The following is a 27,313-nucleotide window of genomic DNA, read 5'->3' on the forward strand; positions in this document are numbered from 1 at the left end:
CTACAGCGCATTATAGTTTAATGGAGAAATCCCAGGCTGTTAAAAAGCTTCAGAAACCTGGAGAGCATAAACCGAGGTGGGGTCTGTGCTGAATCACACACGACTTGGGCTCTAGACCCTTCTGTGTGTGTCCTGTACAGTATATTTATGCAGTCAGGGGTCCTGTGGGAAGAGCCAGAATTAGCCGTGGATAGTGAAAGGTCACAGAGCAGTGGGAATGGAGATCCTGTTGACGCAATCTGTCCAATCATATTTATTTCCTTTGGCCACAGAAGAGTGCCTACATCTAGATTCTGGAGGCAAACCCAAACAACGTGATCCTATAAAAGTCACGTGTTTATCTTGTGAAGTTTAGGGTGGTTGCTTTCTAGAGTAGTGAACATTGTACACTGGACAATGCACACTCCTACAAAAAAAAAAAACCTTGACAATGGTGGTAAACATGTCTCAAAGAGAAAGAGACAAAAAGCCAGAGCAAGAGTGTGTTTTACAGTTGTTTAAACAGCAGTAAGCCATGGCTGCTGCACTATGCACAGTAAGAGCAGGCACTCAGAGCCTCTGGAGGAGTTGTTTTTCACAGGCCTGTGTGGTATGCATGTGCGTCGCGGCCCACTCAGACCCACCTCATGGCTGGCTGGTTGGCATTCCAGCCTCACTCTGTAATTATGGCTCCTCTCCAGGCCTCTCTGCTCTCCCTGTACGGCTCAGCTCTAACAAGGCGCGACCTGTCCCTATTCACGTTGCACACATTTCACCTGGCCATTTAGCTCAGGCTCTAATTTTAACAATAACACATCACCGGGTGAAAATGTGCGCTGAAATCCGCAGCAGGTGTGATCTGTTGCAGTGTGTTACAGTTAAGGTCATGAATCAGGGTTAATTATGATGAAAACCTGGAGCTGAAGCTAAAATTATGTGATATCAAATAATTAAAGTGAACTGAAGAATCTCAGTGAAGTGAGTACTTTGCTTTGAAGCCAGTTTTCCATTCATTGTGTGAAGGAAGCCACAACGCTTTAATCTGTGAAAAAGTCAACATGACAAACGGCACGTAGATACACCCTAGTAATCTGACAGTGTGAGAGTGAGCAGAGGAAGCGTTACTGTACACGTTTATGAAAGGTGTTTTTCTTTCTAGTGTCTCAAACTGTCAAAATTCTGCATCAAAGCATTTGCAAACCTCTTTCACACACAAGACGATGACTGAGAGCACGTACAGATTTATTATTTGACTCCCAGTTGTGTTTACACTAAGTAATGTCAAACTGAGTCTAGTGAACTTGTGAAAACCTACAGGAAATATTTGCGTTGTGAAACAATGCATTTCTGTCACTGCTATTCCAGTGTGAATTTGCTGACGTAAACTGATGAATAATCCAAATACATTATCAGTATGTGAAAGGAAATCTCACACAATTTCAGACAATCTACTCCATTCATGCAGCTGGGGGCACATGACATGCCTGCAGCAGAAGGATTAGGACGATCAGCTGAGTGCGACTCAATACCACATTGTTCCTCGCTGCTCACCGCTTGTTTTTCCTCCGACTCTCCTTGCAGCTTATCAAAGGAAGACAGAAACAAATCTCTCCTCCCATACGCCTGCCAAACTTCAGTCACTGGCGGTCCACTTCCCACCGTAAACTGCGAACAAGCCACTGCAGCGGTGCCAAAATGTCAAAGCCTTTTGTGGTACTTTTTCAGGGTCTCCATTGTTTCAAACACAGCTTGAGGGCGTTTTCGTAAAACCGCTCATGTTCAGAACAAATAAACACAACAAACGGCAATTAAGAAAATCAACTCTGGGTTTGAGATTACCGAGGACACTGCTGCTTTTGTTCACAGGTCACATCTGTATTTGAGTGACAAAAGGCAGCCACACAGCTCGCTGCTCTGCGAGTGTTTCAGAAAGGGTGTGTGCCAGTCTGAACTCATCCTCCATTCAGGCTGTCATTGTCTCTGCACCACAGTGATAACAAACAGTGCACACACTGCACACATCTCATCTACTCCATCAAAGGCTGATGTGGCAGTCTGGTCAACAAATTACAGGCAGGTCTTCGTCAAAACAAGGAAACACACTATTATATGGATTTGTGGCTTTGCAGGTAGCTTCTCATATGATAAGGACTTGCACAGATGTATGCCTCTAGGGTTTAATTTTTCCATTTTGCAGATTAGAATAAATATCTGACTAGGTGTTGACTCCAGACCAGACTCAAAGAAAAGGGTGGTAATAAACCTGCCCGCTACAAACCAACATATCAAAAAAGTACACATCATTGCAGCCAGTGCACCTCCCTAAACTGTCATGTATGTAGATTCTGCACAGAAAGCACTTTGAATGCACCTTTAAACCTTGAAGAGCCACATCAGCAGCATCTTGCCTTTGAAAGAGGATTGAATGGAGCAGAGACATTTAACCCGTATCAGGCCTCTTCTCCACAGTAATGGAGATTAAAAACCTCTGAGATCTGCTCACCTGGCACTTATGTGCACAGGCCTGCACACTGAAAAAACACACACGAGCACCTACGGCATATACATAATGTGTTGACTCCAATGGGTTTGACTTATAATGTGTTGACTATGCAAACATCGCACCTGATGGTGATGAACAAACACGTTCACGGTTGAATATAGCAACCTTTGTAGCCTTGGGAAATTAGTGTTCTGCAATAAACAGATTCAGAATTTCCATGGTGATAATGACCTGTTTCCTTAAATTCTCACCTTTACACTTTAAAACATCTGTAAACGACTAGTCCATGTTTCCAACAATGTTCACATTCAGATTTATTCGGTGTAACAGCCCATGAATGTTCAGTAGTGTCATATCATCTTTACTAAAGCTATTTCATTGGAAGAAAAATATGTAATATGAATATACAACCTTAAATATAATGTGAATAAACTTTAACATATTAGCTGATCGGCAAACATGATTTTGGCCAAGAAAAACTCCCATGATCCCAACCTACCTCATAATGTTATCTACTGCTACATCTTTTGTTATTGTTTTAACTGCAACTGCATACCGTATATATTTAAACACTACTTATGTTTATCTTAGCCTGTATAAAAGCCTTTGAGGTCTTTGGCAGGTTTTGATTTTTTGTTGATTTTCAGCTGAAATCCACATGACACCATAGAACAGGGGTGTCAAACTCATTTTAGCTCAGGGGTCACATTCAGCCCAATATGATCTCAAGTGGGCCAGACCAGTAAAATAATAACAGTGAAAAAAGTACAATTACATTAGTAAAATGTTTACATCTACAAAGTTTTCTTAAAAATGTGAATAACATAAACAACTTGAAATGTCTTATAAATAAGTGCAAGTTTAACAATATTATGCCTCAGTTTATCATTTAAACACGTGCATTACAACTTATAGATCACACTGGATCTACAAATACACAAAACATTTAGTAACAGACATAATATTGTCAAAATTACACTCAGACATTTCAAGTTGTTCATATTTGTTCAGGTTATTCACTTTTTGTAAATGTAAATACTTTCACATATACTTTTTTACACTAAAAGAAAGAGAACAATTTGGGATTGTCATTATTTATAGGTTATTATGATAATATTTAACTGGTCTGACCCACTTGAGATCACATTGGTCTGTATGTGGACCTGACCTAAAATGATTTTGACACCAATGACTTGCATTTCACAGATTCATCCCACAGGCCAGATTGGACCCTCTGTCAGGCCGGTTTTGGCCCACGGGTCATATGTTTGACTCCTTTGCTATAGAGAGTGTTAAAACCAGTATGAATATGGCTCACCTATGTAGAGTGAGGAGTCTTTCCTCTTCACGTGGTCATCAATATAGGACACCCCCAGGGGCTGCACCGGTGTGGCTCCGATCCCCAACAGGACCTGGGCTCCGATCAGCAGCAGGTACATCATGTTGGTATTGGCCTTGTTGTCGCACACTGCATCCTCCGCCTGCAGGACCTCCTTACTGCTGGTGTTTGAGCACACATCCCGACCCTCATAAGTCCTCCATATTTTTCTTATCTCATACTGATTTGTTAGAAACTCAGGAAGAGCTGAGAGTAGGGCACCGAGCGCCATGACGATGCCCCCGCAGCCAATCAAACGAGGTCGATGTGCTTTGGCCCCGAAGTAGCTGACAAACAGGATCAGTGCCAGGTTGCCTATCTCAAAGCTGCTGGCTATCACTCCGACGTCAGCACTTTGCAGGTTGAACCTCCGCTCCAGGGTTGTCAACACACTCACCTGAAAACAGCAAAAGGAAAAACAAAATCAAACCAAAGTCATGGGAGTGATGCTGGATTAACCTTTTATCAGGCAAGTGACTATTTTTGGTCATTTCCGCATATATTACAAGACAGTGACAGCAACAATTACAATGAGGACAGTGAGTCAACAGGTCCAATGTGGTCTACAGGGTCTGTAAGGTCCACCTCTCCATGAACAGTGAGTGGACCTGCTTTGTTAGGTACCATGAAGTAATGGTACTAATGTAAGGAATGATGTTCAAAGGGAGAATGTGGATGTGGACAGGTGTCTGGATCAGCACTTATGTTCTTGTAATCTTCTAAAAGTGATTTTTTTCATCTTACATGTGTTTTTCTTGTAATTTTACACTGTATATACTTGGATTTTTACCCACCCCCCAAAAGGGAGGCAAGGGGTATTGTTTTTGGTTCAGTTTGTTTTTGTTTCTTTGTTTCTGGGCGTTTTCACACTGCGTACCCAAGTCCATAACGTATTTGGATATGTTCATACCTTTCTTGCAGATGTTGCGTTCACAAGCACGTACCACTGCTTGTACCTGAGTACAAGTGGGTGTTACAGGGCCGAAAGAGTAGGTGGCAGTGTGGAAGGAATTCTGTTGCTATCCAACAAACATGGAAGTCAGAAGAACACAAACCCTTACGTCATCAACTGAGCGACTGTTCTGTTCATTTGTCTACAATGGCGGCAATACTTGTCCATCTGTTAGCCTGTTGGAGGCAAAGTGAAGAACAACGACCTTTGTTGTCCCTGATATATCACTGAGTGGTTCGGTCGATAAGGCGAACCCGTGCCGCACGGATCCGAAGCTTTTTCAGGAGACAACAGGAGCGCTAGCTATGGTCTCGTGGTGATTGGGCCACTTCTGCTGTCAGGGTGGTGATCATGTCACATCCGTTCTCGGGCATGGATCGCTTTCACACAGCAACATACCGTACTGGAGTCTGCACAGTCCGAACCCAGGATGACCTTCTCAGCTGGACTCGGGTACAGTACTCGAGCACAGAACGTTTGCATTCACACTGATAAAATTAAGCGGACTTTGGGGTCAAACGTACTCCGATACGGACTCTGGTACGCTGTGTGAAAGCATCCTCTTTGTTTGTTTGTTTGCTAACACTTTAGCAGCAAAACTATTGGTTGAATTCATACCAAATTGGGTTTTTAAATTGCCAATGACCCAGAATAAATGTCAAAGTTCAAATTTTTAATGATTTAAAAACAAATCTTCCCATTTACTTACAGGGTGGGGAAGCAAAATTTACAATGAACATTTAGTTGTTTTTTCTCAGCAGGCACTACGTCAATTGTTTTAAAACCAAACATATATTGATGTCATAATCATACCTAACACTATTATCCATACCTTTTCAGAAACTTTTGCCCATATGAGTAATCAGGAAAGCAAACGTCAAACAGTGTGATTTGCTGAATGCACTCGTCACACCAAAGGAGATTTCAAAAATAGTTGGAGAGTCCATAAAGACTGTTTATAATGGAAAGAAGAGAATGACTATGAGCAAAACTATTACGAGAAAGTCTGGAAGATACTATTAAAGGAAAATGGGAGAAGTTGTCACCCAAATATTTGAGGAACACCTGCACAAGTTTCAGGAAGCGTGTGAAGGCAGTTATTGAGAAAGAAGGAGGACACATAGAATAAAAACATTTTCTATTATGTCAATTTTCTTGTGGCAAATAAATTCTCATGACTTTCAATAAACCAATTGGTCATACACTGTCTTTCAATCCCTGCCTCAAAATATTGTAAATTTTGCTTCCCCACCCTGTATAATGGGTGAAATACGTGCAAGGGGCGGGGTTTGTTGGGTCTGGCACCGCTTGGTTGTTAGTTTTTTTTTTTTGCTACTTAAGGGTAAGGAATCAAATATGGTAACTTCACTGGCCTTGATTTTCTACATAAAAAATTTTTTTTTTTGAAAAATTTCACTAAAGTAATACGTTCTTGTTAAGTCCTCCAATAACACACTAAGGTTGAATTTTTGAATTTCAGAGTTTTTCTATGAGTGCCCTAAAAGGGTTAAGCAAAAAACAGAGCAACTATAAAACTAAACACAATGTCAACAACCATACCATTTTTCCAACCTATTATTAACAGTTTATATTTGATTCTTTTAGACAGAAATCATGTGCGTTTTCATGATCAGTCCTGCTGCTTTTAACTGGAGCCTTTCCCTCGCTATATCCTGAATAACAAGCTGCTCATATGTTCCACATGGACACTCCTCCCTCCCTGCCAACGGGCCTCTGTTTCTGATTAGCCAGACACAGCAACATTTACTTCCATGGTTTTAGTCAGATCAGCTCATCACAAGCTTCTGTCTCTTTCGCCAGCTGTCGTCTACACAAAAGTTTGAGTCTCGTAACTTCTAACAGACACAGCAAACGATTGTCTGAGCCCGATACAGTTTTTTTTTTGTTTGCTAACTGTAGGTTTGGATGCAATTCAGACAGTTTTTAGATGTGACTCAGAGGTCAGTGATGAAGTACAGTGAGGGGAAAAAGCTCTGCCAGACACATGGTTCGTTGTAATATCAAGGGAAAGCCTTTATTAAACATGACATAACGCCGCTTTTGTAAAGGAAAGTGTTGTTCTGTTTGCTGTTTGCTGTTTGTGATACGTATCTGGGCACAATCACTCTGTTATGTGAACTACAACGTCACATTTAAACAGTTCTGATGCTATTTTCAGATCTGCCCCAAACTGTCCTTGAAAGGGCATCATCATTTTCCATTTCCCAAGTGGCTCCATTAAAGGGTTTTGATTGAGCTCTAAAAAAAGATCCTTCCAATGCAAACATCCCTTCCTACAATGTTTCAAAGAGGGCTGTAAATGTACTTACTTTTTGCTTTTAAATGCTAAATTCTCTAAATGAGTGCAGTCATATTAGAGCAGATGTTTCAATACTGGCGTGTCCTTCACACATCCAGGAGGCTTAGTACAGGGCAAAGTTAAAACCACTTTTAATGGTATGTCACAACCCACAACCTCAAATTTCTAAAGAAAAATTGCCCTAATTGGGTTTTTTTTCCAACCACAGTTGAGTTGGTGATAGTTTCACTTGCTGTGAAATACACGTCGATGGCCAAAAAACAAAACCTCTTATCTGCAAATTTTTAGATTTTGAGTTTTCTCATTAAATGATGAGAACAAGGATGATATTGTTAACACATAATATAGAAAGAGAGTCTGAGAACAGTAGAATATGCTTGGATATCTTTAACAAAGACCATACTGTAATAAAACTAAATGTTTTTTTGTTTCCTGAAAAAAGTGATTTTTTTCAGATAGGAGGTTTTGTATTCTGGCCATCGAAGTGTGTTTAAAGCTTCCATATCCACTGCGTTGGGGACTAGATCTAGTATTTCTGAGATGCAATGCAAAGCAGATGAGTAGATAAGGCAAGGTCAGCAGCAAGAAAAACAATGTTGATTGTCACTAGAGTTTTGAAAAGTTCCTCTGTGACTTTTCAGAGACATAAGTGACAGCAGGTCATTCAGCGGCTGCGAACACAACTGCAGTGACTCCTTCACTACAGATCAAAGCATGGGGAGGATGATTGTTGGGAGCGGTTCGTGCCGGAGTCCTTCGGTGAAGTTGAGTGGATGGAAAACTTCAGAATGAGTCATGACGTTTATGCTCCTTGGGCAGCGCATTCTCACAAATGCGAGCACACTGGATGGACTGCATTTACGCCTGGCCGGTTCCGCTTGGCTCGCATCTGATCACAATGTTGTCTCATCCTTTTTCTGCGAAAAGATGCCAAGTCCAACCAACCTGTTGACACTACGGCTTTAGCTCTGCACGGAGATAAACACTGACTGTCGGGACACAACAGACACAGGGAATGAAGCCATCATCCAATCCAATTAGATCCCATCCCATCATGTACGGTCTGAGATAGCTGTGTGACTGACAGCTGCTGCTATCATCTCAACACCAGAAACATTGTGGATGCTAAGCTCTCATCTCTAGGTTCAACATGCTTGTGCACTATCACTCTGACTTAAATAGGCTGCATTCCTAGAGGATTACAACCAGGAGAAAACCATATAGGAAAAAATGAGAGACTTTACTGGTCAGTGGTCACAGCCATGTTTTATCCAGATAATAAATCAAACTGTCTAACTGTTTCATTTGTTGCCTGGTAACAAAACAAACCTCCAGACATGTGATAACCCATGAGAAGAAGAAGAAGAAGAGTCCTGTCTGCGCACTTCCCCATGTCCACAAGAAAATCCAGATAATTTCTAGGATGCACTGACAGGGTGTGTATTATCACGCAGAAAAAAGCTGCTCAATGCTGACACTGAGTTTAGCACGTTAAGGTTTAGCACTGCCACTGACGGGCTGAAATGCTGCTATTTGTGAAGGCGCAGCAGCTGTTTATAAGAGAAGCTCAGCTATTTAGAAACATTTCCATTTAGTTTTATGATGTGTAAATGACTGAAGGTTGACTGAAGGTTGACTAAATGTACTTAACTGCTAAGCTCAAAGTTGCTTGCTGGAGTCATTCTGCATTTTTTTTTTTTTTGCCAGTTGTGTATGACACATTTCCTAGCTATAGCAATTATTAACTTTTTGATTTCAGTATTTTTCATGACTGTTGCTTGCTCATTTGCATTTTTCAGGTCATGCATGTCCACATCCAAACAAATGTCTAAATAGTCACCAGTTTATGCTTAGGGTGGGGTCACTTTTAAATCTCCAGGGGTTGAAACAAAGCAATAATTTACTTCTCGGTCATTAGTTTTGATTTATATCAGCTTTAATTTTTAGTTAACTTTAGTTGTATAACTAGCCACACCGGCAACTTAACTTAAAGCCTGAAATGACTGAAAATGTTACGTAACAGCTAACAGTGCATGTGATCAAACTCACAAATCCACATTTTTTCCTCATTCCTTCTTCCACCGCTCAGCTGATTCAATGCCGCAGCAGTTTGACAGGTTTGTTCAGCTGAGACTAATGCAGTTCAAGTTCAGGTGTTAGTTGCACTTTGCAGCTCAAGCTCTCAAGTGTCAGATATGTTTTTAGATCAGAAAGGTGTTACTATAACTGTGCTCAGACTCTCAGCGGTGCTACACACAAGTCGCTAATGCTGCATGGCTTTCCAGGGCTCAGCATGAAGTATTAACCATATGATTTAAAGGTGGTGAGAGTAAGGAGATGCTTAGATGTAACTGCATGTCCCCTTCTGGTGCATTAAAACTCCTTAAAACATGTTACATGGCTCAAATAAACCTGGCTCTGATTTTAATTAAGGGAAACAAGGAAGCTTTAATGATGATCTGATTAACAGTCAATCAATAGACAGTATGGCTCTAGGATTAAGTGATAATCTTATTTCTTCTAAATTAAACACTTCCTTTTTTTGCTTTCTTTGAAGAAGTGGAAATATTTTCTATTATTAAATTCTCAAACAGTAAAAATGTCACATTATAATGAGCATTAGTGTCAAGTGGTATCTTTGGATTCTCAGAGATTTTACGTGTACTGGAAATATTCCGTTTGTCTAAGAAAATAAATGTTAAAAAAAAAAAAAAAAATTATTTATTTATTTATTTATTTATGCATGCACCAGAATTTGTTTATTATTGGAAATAGTTTCTGACTGAAAAAGCTACTCAAAAGATGAAGTGAATTATTTCAGGGGAAATTTCAGATAAAAATGCAGAACATCTGGTGTTCTTAGCTTCTTTTTTGTTTAAGATTTAGTCAAATATGTCATTTCTCAATTGATATTTGGTAGAAATTAAGAGCAGCTGGATTATTTGACCGTATACATATGGCTGTAACCACGGGATCATTCACCATACACCTTACTTCCTATGATTAAAAGTACAGTACATGTAGAATTAATTAATTAGTCCCCTATAAATGCAAATGCAAGACAGAGAGCGATATGATTTTTAAGAAAAGAGAAATTGCAAAGCTAAATCCAGACAGCTGAGATTTATAACTTCAGTTCTGTGGTGGAGAAGGTGAGCTGTACATTCAGTCACTGTACATTCAGTAACTGTATGTCCCGTCTGCTAAATCAGGACGCACAACATGACACTAAGTGTTCTGTACTGTAAGCAGCTCAGAGAAAGTCAAGGGGCCAAGATAGTTGACTTTTGTCCCTTTACTGCCAGCAAATACCCTTAAGTCTCATCATCCAATCAGAGAGACTACAGTCAACACTAGATGACCACTTTGCCACTGATCCAGGAACCAAATGTCCTGCCTGTGCAAATAAAGCCCCATGTAAATGAGCTCTGTTGTGCTGCAAAGGAACAAAGGAAGGCCAAAAAAACCACATGTGTTTGTCCACATTAATGGTTCCTCTCATATCCGGACATAGCTTTCACCTGAAGCCCAAACTGACGTGCATGTTTGAACAGGTGTCCGAAAGAAACGAACTGTAAAAAAAAAGCAGAACTGACAAATAAAGATCTATTCACAGGAAATCAAACAAACTGACTCTCAGTGGCAACACTACACCGTGTCATTGGCCCGAACTGTAGGATGCCTGATGCTCAGCAGGTCCACTGATAGAGAAGATAAGATGTTCCGCTCCAAATATGGACAAGGCATGTGGGTTTACTCTATCAATCGCACTGAGCTGGATGTAATTCTTGGAGAATAAACATTGTTAATGTCGAAACTAAGCGTTCTCAGTGGTTGCCTGGGGCTCAGGAGCTCCTCTGGGATGCTTTGAGGAATATTTCACAGCACTTATGGGAGCTTTGTCCCCAAAAAATTATATTAAAGCCTTTGCTTAGATTTAGAGAATCTGCACTGATGTGTTTATATTAAAAAAATTAAATGTTTGTAGGTTTAATTAGTGCAAAGGATGTACTTTAACCACATTTGCCCTATTGGTTGCATTTGTTAACACTGTAAGTGATACTAAAAATGATAGGAAGTTAAAGTAAACAGTGGGAATCATGAGGTTTAAAGATGTCTATGACCTTGAATGACATTTTCAGTTAAATAAGATAATTCCTTGCTTCCTGAATTTCATGAGACTCTAAGATCTGATGTTGCTGTTATAATAAACAGATCTCGAAGGTCACGGTTGGAAAATTATCCCACTTTCAGATGGGATACATAAAATAAAGTGCACGTAAATGACACATATGCAATATAAGCTTTTCTCAGGATGACAGAAGGGCCAGCTGAGCAGTGGAAACCTTTCCTGCAGGCTGTACTTAATGTGCACCAGGAAGGTTTGGATATGCACATGTATGACTGTTCTGCACGGTAGGTTTGGTCCAAAAGCGTCCCGATCGTGCAGGACTAACACCACAAAAAAAAAAAAAAAGAAAAAAAAAAAGAAAAAAGAAAAAAGAAACAGCAGAACCACAGAAACCATGACTATTTAAACCAGGGTCCAGGACAGAGCCGGACTGAGAACCCTTGCGTCAAACTCACCAGGTAAGCGCCCACGGTGCCCTGTGCCAACATGAGGGCGCATTCCGATATGAGGAATATCTTGATATTTGAGAAGCATGAGGAGTTTTTGCGGAGGCCGTCTCCTTCCAGAATGTCCCCGCCGCTCCTGTCCGAGTCCCGGTGCTTCTTCACCTGCATCCTCCTGTGGATACTTTCACCACAACACTGCGAGAAAGCGAAACACTCAGGATGCCACGCAGGAACACACTGTCAGGTACAGTGTTTGGTTTCCCCCCCCTCTCCCTGAAGACTACATTCGCGGTGCTCCACGCCGCTGTGTCTCCTGTTTTTTTTGGATATTTATGTCTTCTTTTTGTCGTCCTCTTACATTTGTCAAGCTACGAAACGCACATCCAAACTCCGAGCCGCTCCGCCGGTCGTTTGCGCCTAAACATTGCTTGTTCGTCGAAGCGCACGGACATGTGAAGTCCCTGAAGGTGTTCGCAAAGGCACAAGTGAACCACGGCCCTGCACACCTCTGTCCAATCGCATGTTTCCGTCAGTGTTCAGGCAGCAGGTGTGGTTGGAGGTTTTGGAGGTTTGTTCTTTTCTAACTCCGGACTGCCATGGTCCTGGATCCACGCGTACAATGACTGCGCTCCGCGTTTGCGCTCCCACCTCTTCCCTTCCACTACTGTACTGTGGTGTCCTCTGAAAGCACATGCACAGCCCTAGAGGCGCTGTGGCAGCATCACAAGTCTGTTCAACTGCCTCTGACTGACTTCCAAATCACTACAGTAGTCCTATGGGGCCAATGTGTGCGCAGCCTGATAGTCTGCTTATATGGAAGAGGATTAGGGCCACTGGGGAAAAAAAAGAGAGAGAGAGAAAAAAATTAAGGTCCAATATATTGTTTTTATTATTATTGAGAAAAAAGTCACAACTCTTAGAAAAAAGTCAGAGTTCTAAGATTAAAGTCAGGATTCTGAGGAAAAAGTCAGAATTGGGAGAGAAAGTCAGAATTCTGATTTAAAAAAAAGTCAGAATTCTGATTTTAACCCTTTCATGCATAGTGGTCACTACAGTGGACAGTTATTCTACAGCTGTTCTGTTGTACAGGGTGGGGAAGCAAAATTTACAATGAACATTTAGTTGTTTTTTCTCAGCAGGCACTACGTCAGTTGTTTTGAAACCAAACATATATTGATGTCATAATCATACCTAACACTATTATCCATACCTTTTCAGAAACTTTTGCCCATATGAGTAATCAGGAAAGCAAACGTCAGAGTGTGTGATTTGCTGAATGCACTCGTCACACCAAAGGAGATTTCAAAAAATAGTTGGAGTGTCCATAAAGACTGTTTATAATGGAAAGAAGAGAATGACTATGAGCAAAACTATTAGGAGAAAGTCTGGAAGATACTATTAACCCTTTCATGCATGAATTATGAGAACCTTAGTCAAGTTTTTTTCCTGACTGTTTTTATTCCTATTTAGGCACGAAAAAAAAAGTGGGATTGACTTTTTTTTTTAAATGAACCTATTTTTCACATAGTTACAAAAATGTCCACTCATCTTGACACCATGTGTTTAATTTCTGAAGCAAAGAAACATGACTTTAAAACGCAATATCAGAAAGTGATATGCTGTGTGAAAACTATGAAATAAAAACATTTTTGATGAAGCTAATCTGTTTTCTCACATTATGTCATACTCTAATACTAGTTATTATTCACTTCATGGAGATATTGTGCAAAAAAAACCTTTTTGCTTGAGAAAACTGTTAATTACAGTCTGATAAGAATTAGCAGTTGATTTACAATCAAACATGTTAGTGCAGATCAGGTTTATCAAGAACAGCCAAGTTACAGTAATGGTATGAATTGCAGTGAATGGGATGGTGCATAAGCGTCCATTGTGTTGGGTAATATGCAAGTAAAACAACAAAACTCATGAATATACAGGGTGGGGAAGCAAAATTTACAATATTTTGAGGCAGGGATTGAAAGACAGTGTATGACCAATTATTTTATTTAAAGTCATGAGAATTTATTTGCCACAAGAAAATTTACATAATAGAAAATGTTTTTATTCTATGTGTCCTCCTTCTTTCTCAATAACTGCCTTCACACGCTTCCTGAAACTTGCGCAAGTGTTCCTCAAATATTCGGGTGACAACTTCTCCCATTCTTCTTTAACCCTTTCATGCATAGTGGTCACTACAGTGGACAGCTGTTCAAAGGTGTTCTCTTATATATTCATGGATTTTTGTTACCACAGTGGACGCTTATGGATCATCCCATTCACTGCAATTCATACCATTACTGTAACTTTGCTGTTCTTGATAAACCTGATCTGCATTAACATGTTTGACTGTAAATCATTTGCTTATTATTGTTAGACTGCAATTAACATTTTTTTTTTAACAAATTTTTTTTTTTTTTTTGCATATTATCTCCATGAAGAGACTAGTGACTAGTATTAGAGTATGTTAAAATGTGTAAAAACATCAGAATAGCGGCATTAAAAATGTTTTTATTTCATAGATTTCACACAATATATCAGTAAATATATGTTTCTTTGTTTCAAAAATTTCCAGCTGAGTGGACATTTTTGGAAGTCCATTTAAAATAGGTTCTGAAGAAAAGTTTCAATCGTACTGTTTTTTTTTTTTATGCTTAAAGAGGAATAAAAACACTCAGGAAAACAAAAAATCTTGATTAAGGCTCTCATAATTCATGCATGAAAGGGTTAAGGTCAGAATTCTGAGGGAAAAAAAAGTCATAATTCTGAGAAAAAAGGCAGAATTCTGAGATTAAAGTCAGAATTCTGACGAAAAAAAAAAAAGTCAGACTTCTGAGATTGAAGTCAGAATTCTGACATCTCTGCATGAATGCCTGAGTAGATTTTAAGTGTTGTTTTGGGTCTTTGTCTTCTTGAAATATTCAGCCCTGATGTAACTTCAACTTTGTGACTGATTCTTGAACATTATTCTCAAGAGTCTGCTGATATTGAGTGGAATCCATGTGACCCTCAGCTTTAACAAGATTCCCAGTACTGGCCACACAGCCCCACAGCATGATGGAACCTCCACCACATTCTGCTGTGGGTACCAAGTGTTTTTCTTGGAATGCTGTGTTCTTTCATCACCATGCATATCATCCCTTGCTATGACCAAATAATTCTAATGTTTGTTTTATCAGTCCACAGCATCTTGTTCCAAAATGAAGCTGGCTTGTCCAAATGTGCTTTTACATTTTTGTAGCCTTCCCCTAAACCATAATATTTTCAGGTCATTTTAGAGTTGTTTTGATGCTCCCATGTTGCCACTCTTCAGAGCAGAGTCAAAGAGAAGAACAACTTGCAATTGGTTACCTTAAATACCTTTTCTCACGCAACTCTGTTCATGGCGTGAGTGCAGAAAAGGCTTCTTCTGCATCACTTTCCCGGCCAGCTTCTCCTTGTGTAAAGTGTGCTGAATTGCTGAACGATGCACAGTGACACCATCTGCAGCAAGATGATGTTGTAGGTCTTTGGAGGTGGTCTGTGGGGTCTCACCATCCTTTGCTTTTGCCTCTCTGATATTTTTCTTCTGGACTTAAAGGAGTGATATTTTGCTTTCTTAAATGGAATTATGCATTTTAAAACATTTCCCTGTGGTCTACATAAACTGTAAATGCTATGCTTGGGTCTGAATTCTTCATTAATTAAACTCCACAGGCCAATCTTCAACAGTATTTCTGAATAATGACATGAGAAAGGTCATTTTAAATGTTGGCCCTTTGTAGAAATCCACTCGATTTTTGCCGGAATGAATATAAAGATAGCTTTGCAGCACCTGGAGGGTTCAAATTCTACATTTTTGAACTGTTAGGGTCCTCAAATACACAAATAAATGTACCAAAGACTAATAAAAGTGGGTTTAGCAAAATATGACTCCTTTAACAAGAACTGTTTCTGTGGTTTTCTATTTCCTCACTATGTTCTTCACAGTGGAAACTGACTGCTGAAATCTCTGAGATAGCTTTTTGTAGCCTTCCCCTAAACCTTCATGTTGAACATTCTTTGTTTTTAGGTCATTTGAGAGTTGTTTTGATGCTCCTATGTTGCCACTCTTCAGAGCAGAGTCAAAGAGAAGAACAACTTGCAACTGGCTATACCAGGGGTCTGCAACCCTGGTCCTAGAGAGCCACTATCCTGCATGTTTTAGATGTTTCCCTCTTCCAGCGCACCTGACGGTCATTATCGGGTTTCTGCAGAGCTTGATGATAGGCTGATCATTTGAAGCAGGTGTGTTGGAAGAAGGATACATCTAAAACATGCAGGATAGTGGCTCTCTAGGACCAGGGTTGCTGACCCCTGGGCTATACCTTAAATACTTTTTCTCATGATTGGATGCACCTGTCTATGGAGTTCAAGGCCTAACAAGCTCACCAAAGCAACTTTGTGTTCCCATTAATCAGTGCTAAGTAGTTACAGGTATTCAAATCTACAAAATGACAAGGGTGCCCAAGTTTTTGCAAAGCCTATTTTTCACATCTGATTTAATTTCATACAACTTAAAGGGGTCATATTTTACTAAATCCACTTTTAATAATAATAATAATAATAATAATAATAATAATAATAATAATAATAAACTTTATTTGTATAGCACCTTTCATACAGAAATTGTAGCCCAAAGTGCTTCACATTGATTGACAAAAATACAATATTAAAATACATTTAGATTTGATTAGAAATACAATAAAATAAAAATAAATATAAAAACAGCACACATTAAAATATTTGATTATGCATAGAATTTTTGTAGTGCAAGAAATAAGATGAAATGTGAGAGAAATACAATAAAATAAAAATAAAAGCAGCGCACATTAAAATATTTGATTATACATAGAATTTTTGAAGTGCAAGAAATAAGATGAAATTTGAAATACAGTAAAATAAAAAATAAAAACAGAAATACAATAAAATAAAATAAAAATGAAAAACCGCACATTCCTGGTTCCTGAATTGTGACCCCATTTTTATCTCCTTTCAAAGGCTAATGAGAATAAAAATGTTTTTAATTTGGTTTTAAATATATTTATTAGTTAGTTTATTAGTCTTTGATACATTTATTTGTGTATTTGGACCCTAATAGTTCCAAAAGTTTGAATTTGAACCCTCCAGGTGCTGTAAAACTATCTTTATATTCATTTTGGCAAAAATCAAGTGGATTTCTACAACCTGTTTTAATTCCTGCTTAATTTCTTACTTTTTATAACTAGTTAGGTCACGACATTTGCACATATAAGGTCAAGACTTCCAAAGAACATTTCTCTGAGTACGACATAATTGTTCATCAGCAGCAGCAGTTGTAGTCCATACCGAAAATATGTCCAAACTTCAAGTCGATTACCTAAAATGTTCAGTTGTTGGTGCACAGTCAACAACTTGGAGGGGGTGGGGTGTGAAGTGGCTCATGTGCATTTAAAGGGCCAGTGCTCAAAACAACCTTTCTGCTATCATTACTCAGAAATAGGGTTGAAGATGGACCTGTGGAGTTGAATTAAGGAAGAATTCAGACCCAAGTAGAGCATTTAGACCACAGGGAAAGGTTTTAAAATGCATAATTCCATTTTAAAAAAGCACAAAACACTAAAAATCTTTGCCTGGACAGTACCCCAGTACTCAGCTTTTATTAGAATATGAATGACAAGCCACTGTGATCCTTTTCTGTGAAAACAGAGTAAATTAATATGCAGCCTCAGAGGGGTGCCTAAACTTTTTCATACTAACACATGCACTTATTGTAAAAATTATGTTTGTTTCGAGACAAAATGTAAATATAGTCCTGAGAAAATTTGTACCAAAATATTAACAAATTATTGACCCTTTACAGGGCATTCAGTTTTCAAAAGTGTTGATGTCTCCAATTCTGAAATGACCTTATTATGAATATTAATCATGTTAATTTTTTAGTCTTGAACAATACTCTGGCAAAGCATACAGCAGAGGCTCAGTGTTTTTTTTCCCCTCTGCAGTACATTTATTATTGGATTAACTTGTTGTCAGCATGTCTGCCATGAGGTATTGGCAGAGACTATGATGTAATGCAACCACATAATGTGATGATGATGGGGTGGAACTAAACAGCATGATAAACAAAAGTTGGGTGAAGGCTGTGAGGTTGTTCTGCACAGCCGTTTAGATCCAGCAGCGTGGAAGCGTGAAGTCATGTCCAGGTCAACAACATGAGCCAGTCATTGGTGAACCATGAAATACAGAACATTTAAAACTGGTCAAAACAAGTGGCATAGGAGGTGTTTAAAGTGGCTGTAGATGAATGCTGATCAGATACATATACAGGTCTGTGCAAAAGTCTGAGGCAGCCTTCAGTTTTGTGTTTTTTGGAGTGTAATGGGTGTGTGTTTCTACTTCTCACAAGAAATATTCAACACACACACACAAAAGGTAGAAGTAAAAACCTGCAGGTAAAGCCAGTATTTAGTGTAAGCTCCATTTGGATTCAGTAAATCTTCCACTCTCTTGGGTCGACTGTCTGAATGTTTTATTAAATAATCTTGTGTTTTATAGCACACCTTCGGAATGCCCCAAAGGCTTTCACGGTCTTTTATCCTGTTCTCAGCTTCTACAATATTCAGATTTATTTATTTATTTTTCTGAAATGCATTTTGTTTTTAATGCTATTTACATATTTCCTGTATGTTCCAGTTGTAAAAATACAGAGAAATGCATATGTGTGGTTAAACAGCAAAGCTAGAGTACAGTAGGTGTGCATATTATAATACATGACTGTAGGGAAAAAACAGAAATCAGTTATTGTCCAAAACTCACTCAGGTTATATTCCTGTAAATAGGAAATAAATGTAACATGTAGTAGCGTATATCATTATTATTATTATTATCATCATCCACCATTTTCCTTAAAAAATGCTTAAAAAAGTTTCGCCTTAACATGGATTTTATGTTTAACCTGGTTAATAAATGCCACATTTCAGTGGTTAGGTGATGTTGTAATACAGGGGTGTCAAACAAGGGCCAAATTCAACCCAATATGATCTGAAGTGGGCCAGACCAGTAAACTAATAACATAATAATATATGTAAATTCCAAACTTTTTTGTCTAACTTCTATGTTTTAGAGTGAAAAAGTTCAATTATATTATGAAAATGTTTACATCTACAAACTATTAAAAAAATGTGAATAACATAAACAACCATGAGCAAGCTAAAATTTATTAATAAGAATGCGTGCAATTTTAACAATATTGTGCCTCAGCTTCTCACATTCATTCCACATGTGCATAGCAATTTACAGATCACAGTGGATCTACAAATGCACAAAACATTTAGTAACAGGCAGAATATTGGTATTTTACTGAGCTGAACCACTTGAGATTGAAGTGGTCTATATGTGGAACCTGAACTAAAATGATTAATATCTTAAGTGAAATTTTTTGCATTTACAATTTCATCCCATGGGGCGGATTAGACACTTTGGCGGCCGTATGTTTGACACCTGTGCTGTAATATATTAAAACCATATTCAGTGAGTTTGGACTGAGTCATTTCAACATTTTGCTCACTCTTAGCTCCAATTTACTAGACGTTAAATAAGAAGGTGGCAAAGTTATTATTGTAAATGAAAACTAACCAAATGATGAAACTGTATTGTGTGCTTACAAAACTAACTAAAGTATAAAAATTTTGGATAAAATTCCTTTAGTTTTCGTCTATGTCAGTGCCAGATTGATATGAAATCAATTTATTTCACTCAAGCAATTTTAGCTGTTAGAGTTAGCTTCTTGTCCCCACTCTATCTGGCAACATGGAGACTAAAGTTGGGAGAAAGCAACAGAGTCCTTTATGGGATTTCTTTGAATACAACAGCGAGGAAGATAAATGATATGAAAAAACTCAAATTAATACTAAAACTAAACAAAAACTAAACATTAAGAAAAAAATGAAAATGAATAAAAGTAGCAAACCCGCTCTAAAAACTAATTAAAATGAATTGAAAGAGAAAAGAAAAGTCAAACCTAAATAAAACTAAACTATAATAAAAAAAATCCCAACCTATTCTAACCTCGGAAAGCGGTTCATATTATTTTGGTACCATCAGTCTAAATGCAGTGTCATGTTGTGGGATAGATTTCAGCAGCAGGCCTTTGGGGACTAATGAGGGAGGAGGGTAACATGAACGCAGCTAAATAGAAGGCAATCCCAGGGCAATAAATCTGCAGCTTTAGTGGGTATTGTTTTGCACCAGGACAAAGAGTCCAAACACAAACACAGGAATGGTTCACAATAGAGAACAGATCTGAGTCCAGTCAAGAGCTTATGTCCAATATGAAACAGACTGTTCATTTTGAATTTTAACCCAGAAAGGCCTAGTGCTACTTTTGTGTCAGTTCCCAAATTAATTTTTCTCTCTGTTTAACCTTTCCTAAGTGATTTATTACCATTTTTTCTTACATTATACTCTATGTTTTGCATTTTTTCAATGTAAATCATGTATTTTCTAATATTTGATTTATTGGTCATGTAGATGTTCGTAAAAGCTCAGATTAAAGTGAAGGGTTATGATATTACAAACAGTGAAAACTGAAGAAAAAGTGACTTTTTTGGTAAAATCTATCATTAACTGAACATAAACCCAGTGTCTCCATCCACTGTCATTGATCCAACTCTGAGTATTAGTGGTGAATCATGTTGTAGAAGATGACAGTGTTTCCACGTTCACTACGGAGCATCTGAATGTCCAAATGGGTCATATCTGATGAGCATGAAAAGATGATAAACTGTATTTTACACCAATTATTTACATGGATTGATAGGATTAGTGGATCCACAGGTATTAAACATTTACATCAGTCGACGCTTTTGATCGCCAGTGGCTGTTTGGGTCTTTATGGGTTAATACAACCTGAGAGAACTTTAGCAGTTGTGCAAAGAACACTGACAAGGATTTTATGTTTACAGAGTTGAAGTGAATGAATATATATACAAATGATTTCTTTGTATATTACATTTGCATTAAATTTGGGTCACAACTGAAAAAATAGACCTTCGTAGGGGATACTTCAGCATAACTGTGATACTTTCGCCCGTACCACCCATGCTTTCATTCTCATTGTAAACCCTGTAAACTTGAAACTACCTCTGTGTCACTTCCTCACAACAGACGCTTTCAGTGTCCAAAAGATTGAACAGTTTATTATCATCTCATGCAGCCCCCTCATTCTCACAGTTCTGGCTGGTTTCCAATACAAAAGCATCATCAGTTATAGACGCTCCCTTCCTCTTGACCATCACCGTCCCACACAAAAATCCCTCCTGTGCCTCTTACTTCCTGTTTGCAGCCTAATGTGTAAAAAAAAGCATCAGAAATTTGGATCAGACAATGAGTTTTAGTGTTAAAATCCCACAGTGTGTTAATGTGCCACTAGTCTCTAAATATTAAACACTAAACTAATAGTACTATGAGAAATGTAAATCTAATGTAAATCATGAAACACCTGTTGCTTTCAGAAGGACTGTTTGAAACCAGGCCATGGTTTCCGCAGCTGCTGCAGTAACCTTATTTCCAAGTTATGTTACGGTAGTCATGATCACTATATTCATGTCTGGATAATCTGTAGCTGATTAAACACCAATCAGACTGAAATTCACAAAAGATAAGACGTAAATAATTGTAGAGTCCTATAAATTTAGGAAATTAACCCATAAAGACCCAAACTTCCACCGTCAACCAAAACCATCTACTGATATAAACTGTTAATACCTGTTGATCCACTAATCCCATCAATCCATGTAAATAACTGCTGTAAAATGCAGTTTTTCATCTTTTCATGGTCATCAGATATGACCCATTTGGACGTTCAGAGGCTCCGTAGTGAACGTGGAAACAGTCATCTTCTGCAACATTGATTCACCGGTAAAACCCATGGAGTTTGAGCAATGACAGTGGATACAGATGTTCGTTTTAATGTTCAGTTAATGATTAATGATTGATTTGCTATTTTTGATATAATAACCCTCAAATTTGCTCTGAGCTTTTATGAATATCTACATAATCAGTAAATTAAATATAGGAAAATACATGATTTACACGGAAAAAAATGCAAAATACACAAGATAATATTACAATAAATGGTGATAAATCACTTAAGAAAGTTTATATACAGAGAAAATTTCATTTAGCAAGTACCACAAAAGTAACACTGGGTCTTTATGGATTAAAACGAAATATACCTGATGTCAAAGAGGAGAGTGTGGATAATGTTCTGATCAGATTCGGCTTCTAAATATCTTGTCCTGGAAATGATGAAAGTAAAAGAATTTTTAGCACAGACCTTGTTAGAACATAAAGTCAGACAACACACTGCAGGTGGATTACAGATACGTTAAGGCTTTAAAATTCAGGTACCATTAAAAGCCAAAGACCCGCCCCTTGGCAAGAAAGTCATAGTTTATGGCAGAGATAGTGAAGAAAAATGTAGTATTTTGATAAACTTGCTTTTTTTGTTGCGTGCGATACATGTTTCCGACACCTAAACGAATGCTGTTTTGGTACATTTTACTTAGAGGTGAAAGAATATTAAAAAAGGGAAAAATCACCATAATCTGGTTCTGTTGAAGCTGCTGAGGTTGTGGAGAGACACTTACGCTGACGTCACCTCTGCAACTTCTCCGCTGTTTAGTTTTCTATTTATGAATTTACTTCAGCAGTTTTACCACAAACTGCAACTTTATTGACTTGTAAAATAATCTTTAAAAGAAAAACAAACATATGTGTAAATGATAGCATACATATACAAGTGGGATGAAAAAATGATTGTATTTTAGATTATTAAACCAGAAGGGGCTTGACTTTGTATACGTTAACTCCAGCTCTGTGCTCAACTGAATTTTGTGTTGGAGTGTGGAGTTTGGATTTATGGGTAACTTTTCTGAATATTGGAACAAAGTTGGAAACATACTGACAGTGTGGTGATGTGCAGGTGTGGATGTGTGACAGAAGTAGTTCAGGGACATAAAATAACCAGACACCTTTATATAACTCTATGAGGTTTTACTACCTACTAAAGACCCACCTAAAAATTAATACCCTGTTAAGTGTTTAATGTATTTTAGAACATTTATGCCTATCAGAGTTTGCAGTCAAATAGAGCACTTCTGCACTCTGGGGTGTTGTAGTTTTTTGATATGTTATTTGAGATTTAAACCAACAAAATAACCAATTGAGGCAAAATTGTGTATTTTACACCAAGACCTTCAGTCTGTTCTGCCTGACTTAATGAACCTATTAATATCAATAATATACAATCAATACTATACAAAAAATGCAATATAACAGGACGTTGCATCACAGACAGGTATCTCACATAGGAAGAATGGATGCCATTACTAAAGAAATAAACCAGATGCACACAACTGTCACTACAGCCACAGCTGATGTACTTAATCCAAGCAGAACTGACAATATTTAATATTTATCAGCTCAATTTAATGGGTTCTAAAGGTTAAAGTCACTATTTTTGGTGTCCTCTGACCCCATGACAAGAAGCAGCACAAACAGAAACATCTGACAGGTGTTGAATGAAAACTTGTGTAAAACATCAAAAAAATTAATGCTAAAAATCTCCTATTGTCTGAACAAAAGGGTTAAAGACATGTTCATTGCAAAGCGAGGTCACAGTAAATACTAACACAGGCTTCTAACAGGTTTATAGAAACTATTTTTTATCTGTAACTTTTGTTTTTACTGCTGTACATACAGTCGCGGAAAAAATTATTAGACCATCAAAAGTCATCAAAAACAATGGTTATGCAATCAAGTACTAACTCCTGTGTGTATCATGTGACTAAAACAGACAGAAAAGAAAACATGGAATGCCTAAAAGCATTGTTTTTGACAGTGCAATGCCATAGATATTATGTCAGAACTTAAGTGATTTTGGTTATTATAAAAAAAAAAAAACATGGAAAATGGATAGATATCAGCACTGAAATTAAACTCTTACGAGCTATTTTTATTGTTATCATTATATTTGTCCAAACAAATGTACTTTAGTTGTACCAGGAATTAAAATGAACAAGAAACTGAAGAAAACAAGGGTGGTCTAATAATTTTATGTACTTCCCAGATATTTAGATGGTATCATTTTATTGGTCATTATAATTTATTAAACCAACAAACCTAATGTTGGTCTAAGATTTGTACACAGTCCTGTATGTAAAGCATCAATAAATATTACACACTAAAATTTTAACGGATAGAGATTCATTCCAGTACATTAAGTTCTGACTGTGTTGTATCTGAAAGCTACGTGCATGTGTCTTTTTACTCTGCATGTGTGTGATGATAAAGTCATTGTTTATATAGAGTATACACGCAGAGACATGAGTCAGGTACTAACAGTCAGTGGGCGGAGACGATCCAGACCAGCGCCAGGAATGCATGAAAGGAAAAGCTGGCGGAGTATTGTTCTGCCCTCTGAAACAGCTGCTATTTATAGGGTCTGGAAAAGGGTGGACTGTGGAAAAGAAAACTCCACCCGTCTGCAGGGAGAAACGAGGAAACAGTGGAAGTCTGAAGGAAGAATAGGAGAACAAACAATGCAGGACTGTAACTTTTCCTGTTTTAACTTTTGAGGAAGAAATACCTTTACTGCCGGTTATTTCACAATGTTTACTGCTTTTCATAACATTCTTCTGTCTAAAAAAGAACATTTGGTTCTCACGTTTTTGTTTATTTTTAACCTATTACATAATGCAAAGCCATATTTGGACACATCAGCTGAGTTATATCAAACAGACACATTTCTGTGATCTACTGGAATGCTTTAGTGAAGAAAATTAGACATAAAAAATAGAAAAATCAGCATATTGCACAAACTCTCAATTTCTCTTGTTTCCTGTCTCTGTCATCTGTATCTGAAGCTGTGCTGTTTGCAACATTATGTTCTAAAGAGTGTCAGTTGGATTCAGGAAAAAGCTGAACACAGCTTTTGAAACTGAAACGTTTGCTGCCTGATGTGAATTCACAACAGAGCAGTTAAAGAAAACAAAGCCATGCTATGACTGAAGGCAATAAAAACCTGAGCTGAGCAAGTAGCGGCATGATATTACATAGGATAACATGAATAAAACTATGCAATGAATCTGTCTGGGGCTACGTTCAGACAGCAGGTCTTAATGTACAATAAAATTTTTTTTGTGAAATCCAGTTTTTTTGTGTGCTTGTTCATATTACACATTAACCTATAAAGACCCAGAGCTACTTGTGTGGCACTTTCCAGATTAGTTTTTCTCAATATTTAGCTTTTTTTCAAATGATTTATCACCATTTATTATAATATTACCCTCTGTATTTTGTGTTTTTTCAGTAAAAATCATGTATTTTCCCATATTTAATTCACTGATCATGTAGATGTTCATAAAGGCTCAGTTTAAAGTTGAGGGTTATTATAACAGAAACAGAGAAAACAGAAGAAAAAGTGACTTTTTCGCAAACATGTCAATACCTGAATCTAAAAACAAGCATCTCCATCCACTTTCATTGATCCAACTCCATCCACTGCTAACCAAAATCATCTATTGATCTAAACTGTTTAATACCTGTTGATCCAAATAATCTTATCAATACATGTAAATAATTGGTGTAAAATACAGTTTATCATCTTTTCATGGTCATCAGATATGACCCATTTGGACGTTCAGAGGCTCCGTAGTGAACATGGAAACACCATCATTGATTCACCAGTAAAACCCATGGAGTTTGATGATTGACAGTGCATGGAGACATGCATTTTTAAGTTCAGTTATTGATATTTTTGCTAAAAAAGTCACTTTTTCTTCAGTTTTCTCTGTTTTTGATATAATATTCCTCACCATCACTTTGAGCTCTTATGGACATCTACATCATCAATAAACTAAATGTAGGAAAACACCTAATTTTCACAGAAAAATTCAAAATAAAAAAAATAATATTCGAAAAAATGGTATTAAATCAATTAAGAAAGGTTAGGTTAGGAAATGTCACAAAAGTAGCACTGGGTCTTTATGGGTTACAGAGCTCCCATGCTGGTGCTCATGTACTTACTGTAGTCTTCTTATTGGAGAAATGAAAGAGTCATGAACCACTGCTTTCATAACTCAGACTTTCATGGTTCACTGTTCTTTAGGCCCCACAAAGCCTTTCATTTCATGACATACCGGCAGAACATGCAGGATGCGGTTGTAACCCATTGTCATTACACACAGCTGGAACCTGCAATTCATGACCTTGTTTTTTTTTTTTTTTAAACATCTGGAGCGCTCTGTCTTATTTGACTGTTTCAGTCACTGATGATACTTTGACAGTAAAGACTGTCCTCAGGGTGCCGTTAAGTGATGGCTTCACAACCCTTCACCACTCTGTCAGAAGAGTTCAGCGTTTAGAAGAAGCAGAAGACTAGAAGCAGCCTGGGACAAAAAAAAAAAAAAAAATCAGTAGCACCTAAAAGAGTTACTAACTCATTAACAGCAATCTTGTACGTGACTAACAGTGCAAGAACTGTTATGTTTTCACTGGGTGTTGACGTGCTTTCACTTAGCAGTTAAGCCACTTCCTGTTAGCTGCAACCCAGTGGTGATATGAAGACCCCAGGAAGTCATTGTTTTGACCTTTAGAGGTGTTAATATGAAGGTTAACTGTTTTGCTCATTTCAGTCATTTCCCAAAATATCAAACTAGTCTATTATTATTATAACTCTATTCACATTAGACTAGTGTTACCTGTGGACTTCTGGTGACTTGTCATAGTTGTAGAGGTCATCTGTGATCTTAATTCCACATGAGTCGTCCCTTTCTGTAATTTGTAAAGTAAAAATTCCACCATAAATGTCAGCTGTCCTGTGATAATATTACTCCAGTGCATATTTGTTCAGTCTGTTACCTGGTCACGGATGATGAAGGCTATGCTGGTGATGATAAATTAATGTTTTCAGCCAATATTCCTATCACAACAAAGACTTCACAGATAAACCAAGCAAGAATCTTTCAGAAGAACAACTTCTGAAAAGATAACATGGATGACATGCATGACGGCTACAGTGGGAACATTTCTGTCTTTCATTTTTCTGCCCTTTTGACATCAGATTCGGGGAATAATTTCAGTAAATTTTAGGGAAATACACAGATATGGAGGCCTTGTGTCCACAGGTTTAACATAAGGCCCATGGCTCTATCTGATCTTTAGGTTTCTTAGGTTTTATGTGCCAGAATTCCACTTAAAAGGAATGAAATTAGATGTTTCTTTTATTTACTCAATAACAAACAACAAGGACACCCCATTTTAACAATTTCTTCCTATTTTTTGATGCTAAAACCAGTTCTTCCAGAATTCCAGCGCATGTCTGGGCAGTTTCCCCCCTCCCTCAGACTGATGCTCGTCCAGTCTGGCCTCGGGCGCTACAGCTGGTATTTCACCAGGTGGGAGCGGCCTCTGCAGGGGGACGAAGCTCACCCTCAGATACAGCAGGATCATTTCAGTGGAAAACCCCAACATGCATCCTGCAGTGTCAGATCTCACTTAAATAACGTGTCCACTTTCATAACACCAAGTGTTAAATAAACAGGG

At 37.9% G+C, this 27,313-nt stretch overlaps 1 protein-coding gene across 1 annotated transcript in view; it reads right to left on the minus strand.

The window, feature by feature from the left end:
- Window positions 1–12,405, minus strand: part of slco3a1a (solute carrier organic anion transporter family member 3A1a) — a 59,213-nt gene extending 46,808 nt beyond the window's left edge. The window contains exons 1-3 of the mRNA XM_030136127.1: window positions 12,069–12,405; window positions 11,720–11,905; window positions 3,801–4,257 (exon numbers count right to left, since the gene is read on the minus strand). Of these exons, the coding sequence (XP_029991987.1) occupies window positions 3,801–4,257; window positions 11,720–11,878 (616 nt within the window). The 5' untranslated portion in view covers window positions 11,879–11,905; window positions 12,069–12,405. The remainder of the gene's footprint in view (window positions 1–3,800; window positions 4,258–11,719; window positions 11,906–12,068) is intronic.
- Between the last annotated feature and the right edge of the window lie 14,908 nt (window positions 12,406–27,313).

Source organism: Sphaeramia orbicularis, chromosome 6 (genome assembly GCF_902148855.1).
Source record: "Sphaeramia orbicularis chromosome 6, fSphaOr1.1, whole genome shotgun sequence".
Lineage (NCBI taxonomy): Eukaryota > Metazoa > Chordata > Actinopteri > Kurtiformes > Apogonidae > Sphaeramia > Sphaeramia orbicularis.